Consider the following 15,226-nt stretch of genomic DNA (forward strand, 5'->3'; position numbering starts at 1 on the left):
TGAAGGTCATGAGAAAGTTCTGGGCCAAAGGTACTATTCCATCAAGTTAGAAATTGGCAGAGGGATGTTTTATTCCAAAGGAAGATGATCCTTCCACAATTGCCCAGTTTAGGACAATTTCTCTCCTGGATGTGGAATGTAAGATTTTCTTTTCTGTGCTTGCAAGAAGGCTGACTTCTTACATGACGCAGAACTGCTATATCAGCACATCCATCCAGAAAGGTGGTATTCCAGGCTTTTTGGGGTGTCTGATTAGCCATTTGATCCGTGAGGCCAAGCAGAAAAAAGGTGACCTAACAGTTGTCTGGTTAGACCTCGTGAATGCCTACGGGTCTGTTCCACATGACCTCATCCTAGAAGGACTCGACCACTACTACATCCCAGTGGCTATTCGAGACATGATCACCAGCTACCTAGGAGGATTCAAACTCAGATTTACATCAGCCCATTTCACAACTAGTTGGCAGGACCTCCAGAAGGGAATTCCAACAGGGTGCACCATCTCCCCCATCCTATTTATTATGGGAATGAACCTCCTCTTATCAGCAGCAGATGTAACCCGCGGCCCCACGCTGGAGTCAGGCATTGTTCAGCCGGCTCTATCGAGGGTTCATGGACGACATCACTATAACAACTGTGTCACATGTCCAAGCAAGATGGATATTGGAAACCCTGGGTAATGTAGCCACTTGGGCGAGGATGTCCTTCAAGGCCAAGAAGTCCAGGTGCATGGTGATCGGAAAGGGCAAAGTTACTAGCAAGTTTAGCCTCCAATTTCAGGGTGAGGTCATCCCTTCCATCGAAGATAACCCGATAAAATGCTTGGGGAAGTGGTTTAAAGTGTCACTGACAGATGGGGCCCATGTCACCAGTGCTGTGAAGCAGACAGACGAATGGCTGAAAAAGATTGACAAATCCAGACTTCCAGCTAAATTCAAGATCTGGCTGTACCAATACGGCATTCTGCCCGGGCTTCACTGGCTCTTCACACTTTATGAGTTCCCCATGACTGCCGTAGAGGGCATCAAGAGGAAAACCAACAAGCACCTGCGGAGATGGTGGGGAGTTCCCCCAAGCTTCTCTTCAGTGGGCCTCTACATTCATTCTGGGCAACTGCAGCTTCCCCTGTCATCTGTTGTGAAGGAATTCAAGGTGGCAAAATGCAGAGCCTTATTAAACTTGAGAGATTCCAATGATGTCTTGGTAAAGCAAGCAGGCATTACAACCAGATCTGGGCGCAAGTGGCTAGCCAACGCAGCTGTGGAGGAGGCAGTGTGTTCTCTGAAGCTGCGAGATATCATCGGCAACCCCTGCGTCAGGCGGCAAGGCGTCGGCTCAGTTCACTTCCAGCAGTGGGGAAACGCAAGCATAAGGAACAGGCGAGACATGATACAGGCAGAAGTACTGATCCGTGAGGAAGAGAAGTGGATGTCAAAGGCAGTGGAACAAAGGTCCCAGGGTGCCTGGACAAAATGGGATCTGCCTAAGTGCAAGATCTCAAGGGCAGAGATATGGAGACTGGAGCCCTTCCATATTTCCTTCCTCTTGCAATCCGTGTATGACACCCTTCCTTTACCATTACATCTGTACACATGGGGGGGAATGAGAGAGGACTGAAACGGTAAGCTCTTCAGTCAAAAGGGGACACTGGCTCATATGCTGTCCGGGTGTAAAACAGCTCCAACTCAAGGACAGTATAACTGGCGCCATGATAAGGTGCTTCTGGCTCTTGCTGACACACTAGAGCGGGAGAGATGCAAGAAGAGGACGACTGGCACAGATTTGAGGAAGGCCATCACCTTCATCAAAGAGGGAGTTAGGCCTTTGGTAACCAGACAACCAAAGCCCAATCTGCTGCTAACGGCCAGGTCCTGGGAGATGAGGGTCGATGTGGGAAGGAGGTTGCAGTTCCTGGATGTGGTGCACACAACCCTACGCCCGGACATTGTACTGTGGTCAATGGAAGACAATAAAATAATTCTGGTTGAGCTGACTGTGCTGTGGAAGGAGGGATGGGAAGAGGTCCACGAGAGAAAGGCCTTGAAGTATCAGCCCTTAGTGCAGAAGTGTAAAGACAAGGGATGGCAGGCAAGGTTGTTCCCTGTGGAGATCGGCTGCAGAGGTTTCTCAGCCAAATCAGCATGGCGGTTGTTGTCAGATCTGGGCCTGGATGAAAGGAGCAAAAAACAAGCAGCTCGTAGGATGGGGGAAGAGGCAGAACGAGCCTCTTGTTGGATTTGGAGTAGGCGAGAGGAGGGAAGCTGGAAGCCAGGAGCAGATGGGCAGTGATTTGGCCACCACTGCCAGCCCACCAACTGGAGAGTGTCGTGGTTAAGGGCTGAAACACTCTGTGAAGGTTGGGAACCACCTGATGACATCTGCTCCTGGCTGAAGGCTATGGTTACCTTATAAGGTAACTGGAGGTAACAGGTGTATGTAACAAGTAATTCTCTTGATTCAATTCTATCTTCTTATATATGGAAGAATAAACAATCTCGATTAAACAAAGTCCACTTTCGAAAAGCTAAAAAGAATGGAGGCTTAGCTTTACCAAATTTTAGGTTCTATTACTGGGCAGTCAATATATGAAATCTTACATTCTGGTCATATTACATTAACTGTGAAGACTGTCCAGTATGGGTCTCTTTGGAAGCTAATTCTGTTATTAAATTTTCTATTACAGTATCTCCCTTCTTGGACCCTCACTTCCTTTATCTTTAAATAAATTAACTGACAATTTGGTAGTTAAGCATACTTTGAGGATCTGGCTACAGTTTAGAAAATATTTTGGTTTATTGAGATTTTCTCTCTCTAGTCCCATTTTTTCTAATTGCTTTTTTAAACCTTCTATGGCTGATATATTTTTTAAAGAATGGGATAGATTTTGTATTAAATGCTTCCAGGATTTATTTGTTGGAGGGAGCCTCTCTTCTTTTGAGCAATTGTCAGTTAAATATAACTTACCAAATACCCGCTTTTTTCGATATCTACAGATTAGAGACTTTATGCAATCTCAATTACATACATTTCCTATGAGTCCTGATAAGAACTTAATAGATGTAATTTTTAATCTGAAACCTTTACATCATGACTCGATACAGTATCCAATATTTATGGCATGCTGTTGGGAATGAGAGAGGCTCCTTTAGACTAAATTAAAAAAGCCTGGGAACAGGATTTACAAATTTCAATTTCTTAAGAGACTTGGAATGTAATTTTTAAATTGGTTAATACCTCATCACTATATGTTCGTCACTCCCTCCCACAATTTAAAGTGGTCCACAGGGCTCACATGTCCAAAGACAAGCTATCTCATTATGCAGATATATCTCCCTGTTGTGACAGATGTAACAATGGAGCGACTTCATTAATTCATGTGTTTTAGACATGTCTGAGTCTTGAAAAATACTGAAAGGAAGTATTTCAAACTTTTTTCTGTACTTCTTAAAAGTAAATTTTAAGCCTAATCCTACAGGAATAACTTTGGGGACATCTGATTTGCATGTATTGGCCTTTATTTCTCTCATGGCTAGGAGGGCGGTGTTGCTTAAATGGAAGGACGTTGCTCCGCCTACTCACGCTCAAGGGTTACGTGATGTTATGTCATGCTTAAGTTTAGAGAAGATCTGTTGTTCGATTTCTGATTCTAATCAAGACTTTCAAACACTGTGAACTATTTTCAAAACCTTTGATCTGGCGTTAAAGTACAGATGTTGGCTAATAACATAAATCACTATGTGATAAGGATTTTTTTGTCTTTTCTTTACCAAACAGCTTCGATCTTGGTAGTGGGTTTAGATTTTTTTTATAATGAACTATTATAATTCAATTTAATTCATTTGTTTATGAATAAGAGGTACTGTGATTGTGATAGTATGATTAGTATAGTGCTTTCTGTACTATTTTTTGATTCATAATATGTATCCTCATGAATTCTGTATTCTTTTATATGAAATTTAGTAAAAATATTGAAAGCAATAGTTCAGCTAAACATTTGGTAACATTCTCTTCTTCGTTTAAATGCTATAGTTAGCAAGAAGCACATGAAGGCTATCAGCCCGAGAACACTGAATTGGTCATACATGACAGATGCCGATTGATTTGCTGTGTATATCTGGTTTGGAAACACCCATATTTAAGGTGAGGAAGTGCATGCCTGGTCATAGTGATGTTAATGCTTGATGTGGAGTAACAAGAGACCGAAGATGCTGGAATCTAGAGCAATAAGCAATCTGTTGCAGGAACTCAGTGAGCAGAGCAGCATCTGTGTGGGGAACTGCTGATGCAAGCTTTTGACCTGAAGCATCAAGTTTCTTCCCCCACACACGCTGATCCTGCAACAGAGTATCTGTTGCTCCTTTCATCATTTCCAGCTGTTTTTCATCTGATACCCCATTGTAGTTTGGCAGTGCACAACAGTTTATCCCAAACTTTTTCTGAAGAGAGGCTAAGTAATATCTTCTGCCTTTCATCTTTAAATGAAGCAATGGGTAAAGCTAAACTCACAAAGAAAATAGGAATAGGTCATCAGGCCCCTTAAACCTGCTCTATCATTCAAGATGATTACGGAAGATCTACCCCAGGCCTCATCACCTTTAATGTCATGAGTTTTTTTTTGGATGGAGGAACACAGAAAATTTATGAGGGTAAGATAATGGATTTGTATTCATGGATTTAAATGAAGTATTCCATAAGGTCCCACATGGTAGGCTGGCCCAGAAGATTAAGTCTTGTGGTGAGTTGGTATGTTGAATATGAAACTGGCGGTTTCATAGGTGGAGGGGTGTTTCACTGATTGGGGGCCAGTGCCCTGTAGTGTTCTGCAAGGATTGATGCTGGAACCTCTGTAGTTTGTAGTATGTATTAACAATCTGGATGAAATTGTATGTGAGCAGAAGTCACAAGCATTGTTGGGAGTTGTGTGGCAAAGATTGCCAGATGACACAGTTGGAAATATGGGTCCTTAATCCAGGCAAGTGCGGGGTGTTGGATTTTGGGAGAACAAATAAGAGAAAAGTATATAGTAAATATACTTTTAATCAATCTGGAGAAATGTGAAGTGATACACTTCAGAAGATTGAACTTGAAGGCAGAGTGCAAGGTTAATGATGTGATTTTTAGCAACATGAAGGAACAATGGGATCTTGTAGCTCAAGTTCATAGATTTCTCGAAGTTGCCACACAAGCTGATTGGGTGGTTAAGGAGGTGCATCATGTTCGAGAACTCATTAGTCAGAGGATTAAGTTCAAGATCCATGAGGTAACGTTGCTGCTCTGAAACAGCTAGTTAGACCAAACCACAAGCATTGGGCAGTTCAGGGTTACTCCATTATAGAAGGATGTGGAACAGCAGTTCTCGATCCTTTTTTATGCCACGTTGAGAGCATTACAGAAACCTTAAGAGGGTGGCAGCTGAGATTTACCAATTAGAGAACACATCCTGAGAAAAGGTTGAGCAAAGGCAGAGCTTTTCTCTTTAGAGCGAAGCAGAATGAGAGGCAAATTCATAGACATGAGATTAAGAGTCATCGATAGATTGGACAGTCAACACCTTTATTCTAGGGTGGCAATGACCAATATCAAAGGAGGGGGGTGCCTGGAATACAGTGCCAAGGGGTGGTGGCAAAGGCTGATAACCACAAGCACATTTAAGACAATCTTGGATAGGTATACGGTTGTAAGAAAAATAGAGGGCTGTGTATGAAAGGTTAGATTGATTGTGGAGGTTTATGTTAGTTGGGACAACACTGGGGGGGGGGGGGGGCGGTCAAAGGACCTGTACTGTTCTAGAGTGGTAAAGGTGGAATGTCATGTTTACCATCATGAAAGCATTGAGTATAAAAGCTGAGAAGTCCTGTTGTTGCTGTATAAAACTGGAGTATTGTTGGCAGTGCTGCTTGCCACATTATAGGAAGGATGTGGAGGCTTTGGAGAAGGTGCAGACAAATTATCACGATATTTCCTGGACTGAGGGTAGATATATAAACAGGTTGGACAAACTTAGATTGCTTTTGTTGGACTGGAGGGTGAAATAACCTTTATAAAATTGTCAAAGCTCAGATTAGGGAGGAATTACTTTGCAATAAGAAATATTTACTCAACAGACACGGAGCAGGAAAGCAAACTTCAACGATAGTACAGTGAGCACTTTGTTCCAGTTACATTTGGCACCATCATACCTGGAAGGGAAAAGGAAGTACTCCTTCCTCACACCTCTGCTAATTCTGGAGACCTGATAACAATGGAATGGACCTCTACGGCCCAACGTCACATGGACACCCATCCCCAGTGTGGGAAAATACTTGCAGAGATGATCAGACAGAAGTTAAACAGACACTCTCCAATTACCCACTGATGAAAATTTAATGTAAAAAGGCAATCTATTACATTTGATCCAGTCCCAACGTTCACAATGTCTCACATGTACAGCCACATCTTAATTTTCTTTCATGGGGGGCACAAGTTGCTTGCACACCCCACACACTTGATGTACATCCCCAAGTGACTTGTAACCAGGAATCCCACAGGGTGGTTACAGAGGAGCTATGGAACTTCTGTGGACTAGGCAGCACAGCAGGTCACACTGCTGCATCAAGTGTGGAGTTTGCACATCCTTCCCGTGGTTGCCTGGATTATTCCCAGGAAGTCTCTTTTCTTCCCTAAAACAGACTGGTAGATTAATTAGCTACTGTAAATTACTCCTTGTGAAGACAGCTCGTAGGTGACTCAGAATGGTGTTAATGGGAACAGGTTATAGGAGGAAAGACATTAGTGAATGCTCTGAGAGGCAGGATAGACAGAAGACTCGCTCAGGCGTATTACCTTAACTGTCCCTGCACAATATTCGTTAAATGGTCTTTCCTCCTCCTGTTGATAATTACCTAATCTGTTAATGTGTTCATACTTATTTTTCATCATTGACAGTTTTGCATGTGACTTCTTCTAACTGTTGATTGCACTATTGTATTGTAGCTTGTTGGGGGCTATTGTATTGCTTGTTATGGTATTGTTCTGTGTTTTATGCTTGGCACCAAACCATAAGTAGTGAGGTCATGGAACCTATACAAATTGAAGAGGAGGAGGTGCTTGCTATCTTGAGGCAATCAAAGTAGATAAATCCCCAGGACCTGACAGGGTGTTCTCGCGGACCCTGAAGGAGACTAGTGTTGAAATTGCAGGGGCCCTGGCAGATATACTTAAAATGTCGGTATCTACGGGTGAGGTGCCGGAGGATTGAAGGATAGCTCATGTTGTTCTGTTGTTTAAAAAAGGCTCTAAAAGTAATCCGGGAGATTAAAGGCTGGTAAATTTGACGTCGGTAGTAGGTAAATTATTGGAAGTACTAAGACACAGGATCTGCAAGTATTTGGATAGACAGGGACTTATTAGGGAGAGTCAACATGGCTTTGTGCGTGGTAGGTCATGTTTAACAAATCTGTTAGTTTTTCGAGGAGGTTACCAGGAAAGTGGATGAAGGGAAGGCAGTGGATGTTGTCTACATGAACTTCAGTAAGGCCTTTGACAAGGTCCCGCGTGGGAGGTTAGTTAGGAAAATTCAGTTGCTAGGTATACATGGAGAGGTAGTAAATTGGATTAGACATTGGCTCAATGGAAGAAGCCAGAGAGTGGTAGTGGAGGATTGCTTCTCTGAGTGGAGGCCTGTGACTAGTGGTGTGCCAAAGGGATCAGTGCTGGGTCCATTGTTATTTGTCATCTATATCAATGATCTGGATGATAATGTGGTAAGTTAGATCACCAAATTTGCTGATGATACAAAGATTGGCGGTGTAATGGACAGTGATGAAGGTTATCAAAGCTTGCAGAGGGATTTGGACCAGCTGGAAAAATGGGCTGAAAAATGGCAGATGGAGTTTAATACAGACAAGTGTGAGGTATTGCAAATCAAGGTAGAACATACAAGGTTAATGGTAGGGCACTGAGGAGTGCAGTAAAACAGAGGGATCTGGGAATACAGATACAAAATTCCTTAAAAGTGGTGTCACAGGTAGATAGGGTCATAAAGACAGCTTGTGGTACATTGGCCTTTATAAATCCAAATATTGATTATAAGAGTTGGAATGTTATAGAAACATAGAAAATAGGTGGAGTAGGCCATTCGGCCCTTCGAGCCTGCACCGCCATTTATTATGATCATGGCTGATCATCCAACTCAGAACCCCGCCCCAGCCTTCCCTCCATACCCCCTGACCCCCGTAGCCACAAGGGCCATATCTAACTCCCTCTTAAATATAGCCAATGAACTGGCCTCCAACAGTTTCCTGTGGCAGAGAATTCCACAGATTCACCACTCTCTGTGTGAAGAAGTTTTTCCTAATCTCGGTCCTAAAAGGCTTCCCCTCTATCCTCAAACGGTGGCCCCTCGTTCTGGACTTCCCCAACATCGGGAACAATCTTCCTGCATCTAGCCTGTCCAACCCTTTAGGATCTTATACGTTTCAATCAGATCCCCCCTCAATCTTCTAAATTCCAACGAGTACAAGCCCAGTTCATCCAGTCTTTCTTCATATGAAAGTCCTGCCATCCCAGGAATCAATCTGGTGAACCTTCTTTGTACTCCCTCTATGGCAAAGATGTCTTTCCTCAGATTAGGGGACCAAAACTGCACACAATACTCCAGGTGTGGTCTCACCAAGGCCTTGTACAACTGCAGTAGTACGTCCCTGCTCCTGTACTCGAATCCTCTCGCTATAAATGCCAGCATACCATTCGCCTTTTTCACCGCCTGCTGTACCTGCATGCCCACTTTCAATGACTGGTGTATAATGACACCCAGGTCTCGTTGCACCTCCCCTTTTCCTAATCGGCCACCATTCAGATAATAATCTGTTTTCCTATTTTTGCCACCAAAGTGGATAACTTCACATTTATCCACATTAAATTGCATCTGCCATGAGTTTGCCCACTCACCCAACCTATCCAAGTCACCCTGCATCCTCTTAGCATCCTCCTCACTGCTAACACTGCCACCCAGCTTCGTGTCATCCGCAAACTTGGAGATGCTGCATTTAATTCCCTCATCCAAGTCATTAATATATATTGTAAACAACTGGGGTCCCAGCACTGAGCCTTGCGGTACCCCACTAGTCACCGCCTGCCATTCTGAAAAGGTCCCGTTTATTCCCACTCTTTGCTTCCTGTCTGCTAACCAATTCTCCACCCACACCAATACCTTACCCCCAATACCGTGTGCTTTAAGTTTGCACACTAATCTCCTGTGTGGGACCTTGTCAAAAGCCTTTTGAAAATCCAAATATACCACATCCACTGATTCTCCCCTATCCACTCTACTAGTTACATCCTCAAAAAATTCTGAGATTCGTCAGACATGATTTTCCTTTCACAAATCCATGCTGACTTTGTCCGATGATTTCACCGCTTTCCAAATGTGCTGTTATCACATCTTTGATAACTGACTCCAGCAGTTTCCCCACCACCGACGTTAGGCTAACCGGTCTATAATTCCCTGGTTTCTCTCTCCCTCCTTTTTTTAAAAAGTGGGGTTACATTAGCCACCCTCCCATCCTCAGGAACTAGCCCAGAATCTAACGAGTTTTGAAAAATTATCACTAATGCATCCATGATGAGGTGAGGTTGTATAAGGAATTTGAGTATTCTGTGCAGTTTTGGTCACCAAATTACAGGAAGGATATTAATAATGTTGAAAGAGTGCAGAGAAGGTTTACAAGGATGTTGCCAGGACTTGAGAAACTGAGTCACAGAGAAAGGTTGAATAGGTTAGGACTTTATTCCCTGGAGCGTAGAAGAATGAGGGGAGATTTGATAGAGGTATATATAATTATGATGGGTATAGATAGAGTGAATGCAAGCAGGCTTTTTCCACTGAGGCTAGGGGAGAAAAAACCAGAGGACATGGGTTAAGGGTGAAGGGGGAAAAGTTTAAAGCAAACATGGGGTGGGGGGGCTTCACACAGAGAATGGTGGGAGAGTGGAATGAGCTGCCAGATGAAGTGGTAAATGCAGGCTCACTTTTAACATCTAAGGAAAAACTTGGACAAGTACATGGACGAGAGGTGTATAGAGGGATATGGTTCAGGTGCAGGGCAGTGGAACTAGGCAGAAAAATGGTTTGGCACAGCCAAGAAGGGCCAAAAGTCTTGTTTCTGTGCTGTAATGTTCTATAAGGGGGCCCAAAACTGCACACAATGCTCAGTGAGGCCTGAGCAGTGCTTTATAAAGCCTCAACATTACATCCTTGCTTCTATATTCTAGTCGTCTTGAAATGAAAGCTAACGTTGCATTTGGCTTCCTTACTTTTGACTCAAACCGCAAATTAACCTTTAGGATAACCTTGTGCAGGATTCCAAGGCCCTTTACACCTAAATTTTTTTTTGTATTTAAAAATTAGTCAACTCTTTCATTTCTTTTACCAAAGTGCATGACCACACACTTCTTGACACTGTATTCCATCTGGTACTACTTTACCCATTCTCCTATCTATTCAAGTCCTTCTGTAGCTTCTCCACTTCCTCAAAACTACTTGCCCCTTCAGCTATCTTCATATTGTCTGAAAACTTTTTTGCAACAGTGCCATCAATTCCATCATCCAAATCATTGACATAAAACGCAAAAAGAATCGGTAGATCATGTTTGGTATTCGTCACCTTGCTATCAGAAGGGTGTGAGTAAACTGTCAAAGAATGATCTAGGATATTGCCAGGATTCAAGGGATCGAGCTGTCAAGATGTGGTTGAACTGTCGAGAGGTTGGACAGGCTGGGACTTAATTCATTAGCGTGGAGGAGAATGAGGGCATCAGGAACATGGATAGTGTGACAGCAGTCTTTGAGCTGCAGCTGCAGTGATAAAACACCAGCCAATTAGCACACAGCAAGATCCCATGAAGGATGACTGAAGGGCAGCAGAGCAGCACAGCTCTGGCATTCAATCCTGACTAGTTTCCTCCAACACTCTAATGAGGCTTGGGCTGGCAGTTTAACTAGCTGCTGTTAATTATCCCAGAGAGCACGGCTCAGAGATGGGTGCAAATGGGAATCGATTTACTGGGCTGAAGGGGCAGCTTCTGCACTTTATGGATGGATGAATTCACCAGAGGGTGCCCCGGCAGCTCTTTGACCTTCAGCAGAGAGTCACATCTCCACAAGGAAGGGCAGCAGGTTCCAGACCATGAAACTGGGGCTTGAACCCTAACCCTAACCCTAACGATACTATGATGTGCGTGTTTGGGGGGGGGGAGGGAGGGTGAGTGGATGGGATGGCAGAGGTTTAGTTGGGGACCTTCGAGTCCTTGGCCCCACGGTAAAAGTCCCCACCCTGTCCACCCGTCTTACTGAGCAGTTTGACCTCCTCCACCACAATGTTGTGTGTGACAGCCTTGCACATGTCGTAGAGGGTGAGGGCAGCCAAGGCAGCTGCCACCAGGGCCTCCATCTCCACCCCAGTCTTGCCATGGGACCCACAGGTCGCCGTGACGACCGCAGCCCACCGGGCCTGGTCCAGCTCCAGGGAGACCTGGATATGGTGCAGTGGCACAGCGTGGCACAGGGGCACCAGCTGGCTGGTCATCTTGGCCGCACAGATACCAGCCAGCTGGGCGGTGACCAAGGCGTCTCCCTTTCGCAGCTGGTTGTCCCGCACCAGCTTGAAGGCCTGTTCCCCCAACCGCACCGTGGCCTGGGCCACAGCCTCCCGCTGAGAGTCCGGCTTCCCACCCACATCCACCATGGCTGCCCTGCCCCGCTCATCCACGTGCGTCAGACGCTCAGGGCTCTGGCCAGCCTTCTCCTTCCTGCCGTCAGGGCTCGCTGGCTGTTCTCCCCGGGCTGGGGTGTCAGTGCTCCTGCCCCCACTCTGGGTGCTGTGGGCCCGTAAGCTCTGGTTGAGTGCCCATCTCTCTCTCCCAGCCAGAGGTAGCAGGACTCCCACGTGTGGGAGGCGGGCGTTCCCAAGCCTCCTTCCCTCCGGAGCAGCGGGTGGGCCCTTCAGCAGCTGTTGGGTCATCGCGGAAGTAACAGGATTGCTCTCTGCTGAGGGAGAAAGAGAGGCGAGTAAAACACTGACAGGTGGTGCACAGGGACCCATCCACCTCCTGACCCGGCTTAAACAGTCTAGCACCGGCCTTGTGGACCACAATCAGCTCCGCCCAGGAATCCGCCCTCCTATCACCCATCACACCATTTAAAATCACCAAGGTGGTCATCTAGAGCAATGAAGGAAGTGGACCAAGGAATGGCAGATGAAACTCAACTTGGCCAAGTGTGAGGTGTTTCATTTTGGGGAGTTAATCCAGGGCGGGACTTCCACAGTAAATGCTAGGGCCCTGGAGAATATTGAAGACTGCAGAGAGCCAGGGCTGCAAATAAGTTGTTCCCCAAAAGTGGCGCTGACACAGTAGACAGCAGTGTGAAGGTAGCATTTGGCACACTTGGGTCTTGCATTGATTCTGTCACGATAATTCTTCTATAGATTTATTGAGTATGCCCACAAGAAAACGAATTCAGTTGTATATGCTGACCTATATGTACCTTAATAAATTTACTTTGAATGTGCCTCTTCAGTCAGGTAACTGAGTACAAATGTTGGAATGCCATGTTACAACTATAGAAGTTACTGCTGAGACTACAGTTGGGAGTATTGTACACTGTTTTCGTTATGTTTTGTAACTTCAAAACATTACATTAATTCAAAGGAAAACCCGGGAGTCTGAAATGCAGGTCTAACTTCAGGTTTACTTTGAGTGAGGCACGCACATATCACTTGGCAGTGTGATGATGTATGCAATTCTCATTTATACATATAGCCCATAATGAATTATTTAAAATAACAAGAATGCTTAATCAAACAGTATACTAAAAAGATCACTCAAATATTACTAAAATAACAGTTTTGGTTGCCTAGACAGAGGAAGATTGCCCTTTAAGTTAGAAAAGGTGCAGAATAGACAGACAAGGATGTTGCCAAGAGTAGAGGGGTTGAGTTATAAGATGCTGCAGGCGCTGGGACTATTATTGTTTTTCTGTGGGGAGTGTAGGAGCCCAAGGGGTAGCTTTACAGTGTCCTGTAAATTTATGAGGAGCCTAGATGGATAGTCAGTTTTTTGCCAGTCCAGACAGCATGGGTTTAAAGTGAACGGGGAAATATTTAAAAGGAAGCTGAGGGACAACTTTTTGTACAGAAGGGCATGGGTATATGGAGTGAGCTGCCAGAGGAAGTAGTGCAGTTGGGCAGAATTATCATTCTTCTCCCGAATCCCCGGATTCCTTGGTGCTCCTCTCTTCTCCCACATCCCAAAAATGCTGGCTGGTTATACAGTCACAGAACACTGGAACTCCCCACAGATTCAAACATTACACTCTAGGGACAGAGGGATGACACCCATAGATTCCCAAGATGGCAGCCACCTCCCCACACCTCATGGAGCACTTGAGGGCCATAAAACCTTTCACCCTCCCACTGTTCCTAGGACGTCACCAAGTGAAGAGGTCACATCCCTGGCACCTAGGGCAGCACTCCTCAGAGTCACCACAGATAATGATACCATTAACAATGGTCACAAACTGAGGAGACAGGATGGCCCTGCAGAGCCATCTTGGGATTAATGGGCAGAAACAAGGGCAAAAACCAAACTGTTAAAAGAAAATAAAAAGCCAATCGTACGTACTGCTGTGTCACCCACCAATCAGGATCATGGGTCTGTTCTTCATCTGCGATAAGTTCAACATTCCTGCAATGGAACACGTAGGTCAGTGGATTAAAGTGAATATCTTCCAGTGCTAGATCTGAAAACTCACTACCCACAAGGTCAGTTTCCCTGCAGTGCAAGAAACCGAGGACTGACCTTCAACCATGTATAACATCACGAGAGGCACAGATAATGTAAATAAGCACATAGACTTTTCCCCTAGGTTCAGGAAACCTAAAACTAGGCTTAAAATAAAAGGGGAAAGATTTAAATGCTACCCCAGGGGCAACTTCAAGGCAGGGTACAGTACATATATGAATGAGCTGCCATGAGGCAGGTACAATTGTAATATTTTCACAGGTACGAGGATAGGAAAGGTTGAGAAGGATGTGGTCTAAATGCAGGTAAATGGGTAGTTAGGCAACTTGGTCAGCACAGATGAGACGGGCTGCAGGGTCTCAATCTAAAGTTCAGGTGAAAGGTCGTAATCTAATACACTGAGCACTCGTTAACTTCAATAGACTCTCCGTGTGTTCCAGCCTCTTCTGATGCTGCATCATTCTTGGATCCTATGAGCTCCATGCTGTGTGAAGGAACCTGGCTCACTAAGTTATTCCAGCAGATTGTTTATTGCTCCAGATTCCAGCATCTGAAGTCTCTTGTGATTCCAATTGTATTTGTTCTTGAAGTGCAAATTGGTTGGGCCACAAATGAAGTTCAGTGTGCACATATCTGGTCACCAATTTACAGGAAGGCAGCGACTGCACCGGAAGGAGCGCAGAAAAGATTCCCCAGGATGTTGTCTGAGATGGAATGTTTCAGTTAAGAGAGACTGGATAGCCTGAATTCACAGAAAATGAAGGGATATGGATCTGGTGACACGGCTTGTTCCTGTACTGTGCTCAGTTAGTTAATTCTTTACAAGTCCATGCTTGTGGGTTTTAGGTATTGGAGAAATGGGACCCTTCACTGTGTGTGTATCTGAATTCCTTGTCCCTTGAGCCTGCTCATTCGTTTAGAAAACCGGGACCTCAGAACAACCCTCCTGACCGTCCCTTGTAGGATTTTTCTCCAATTGGTTCCAACCGTTCCCTCTACACTCATGGCCGTACCAAGCTCCCTCCTTCAAATTGTTCCCCAGCTGTCCTTAAGATTGCACCAGACCTTTCACCCACGATGCTTCAGATAGACAGCACACTTCCTAAAAAAGATCTGCCTCATGCCTGTGGTCGCTGACCTGTCTGGTCAAAGCCCTCAACCCGCTGACTTTTGTCCTCCCTCGTAGAAGTCCCACTCTGCAGACAGTCTTTCCATCCGCCCCGCATCCTCAGGCCAGCTCACCAGAAGTGCCAGTAGTAACCTTACCTGCGTGCTGCTTCTTCTTCCTGCTCAGTGCGGCTCCGACAATCTCGAGCATCTCCGCTTCCGTGGCTCCAGAGCGCAACACGTCCCGCAAGGACACCTCAGTGTTTCCGAAGAGGCAGACCTGCAGGACGAAGCACAAGTGAGGTGGTGTGACTGCTAGCCAGCCATGGATCCCCAGGGA

The 15,226-nt window shown here is 45.1% G+C and overlaps 1 protein-coding gene and 1 long non-coding RNA gene across 7 annotated transcripts in view; one reads left to right on the top strand and one right to left on the bottom strand.

Moving 5' to 3' along the window:
• LOC134342472 (uncharacterized) overlaps positions 1-15,226 on the top strand; it is a 43,529-nt gene that overhangs the window by 26,010 nt on the left and 2,293 nt on the right. The window contains exon 2 of the long non-coding RNA XR_010017026.1: positions 4,030-4,140. This is a non-coding gene — a long non-coding RNA (uncharacterized LOC134342472). The remainder of the gene's footprint in view (positions 1-4,029; positions 4,141-15,226) is intronic.
• Positions 8,951-15,226, bottom strand: part of mocs1 (molybdenum cofactor synthesis 1) — a 65,882-nt gene continuing 59,606 nt past the window's right edge. For 3 of the 6 annotated variants that reach the window (XM_063040653.1, XM_063040650.1, XM_063040652.1), the window contains exons 9-11: positions 15,046-15,166; positions 13,675-13,722; positions 8,951-12,025 (exon numbers count right to left, since the gene is read on the bottom strand). In XM_063040653.1, the coding sequence (XP_062896723.1) occupies positions 11,265-12,025; positions 13,675-13,722; positions 15,046-15,166 (930 nt within the window). In that variant the 3' untranslated portion in view covers positions 8,951-11,264. Of the gene's footprint in view, positions 12,026-13,659; positions 13,723-15,045; positions 15,167-15,226 lie in introns of all 6 variants that reach the window. The other 3 variants (XM_063040651.1, XM_063040656.1, XM_063040654.1) reach the window with 3 other exon arrangements.

The sequence above is a fragment of the Mobula hypostoma genome, chromosome 2, assembly GCF_963921235.1.
Source record: "Mobula hypostoma chromosome 2, sMobHyp1.1, whole genome shotgun sequence".
Classification (NCBI taxonomy): Eukaryota; Metazoa; Chordata; class Chondrichthyes; order Myliobatiformes; family Myliobatidae; genus Mobula; species Mobula hypostoma.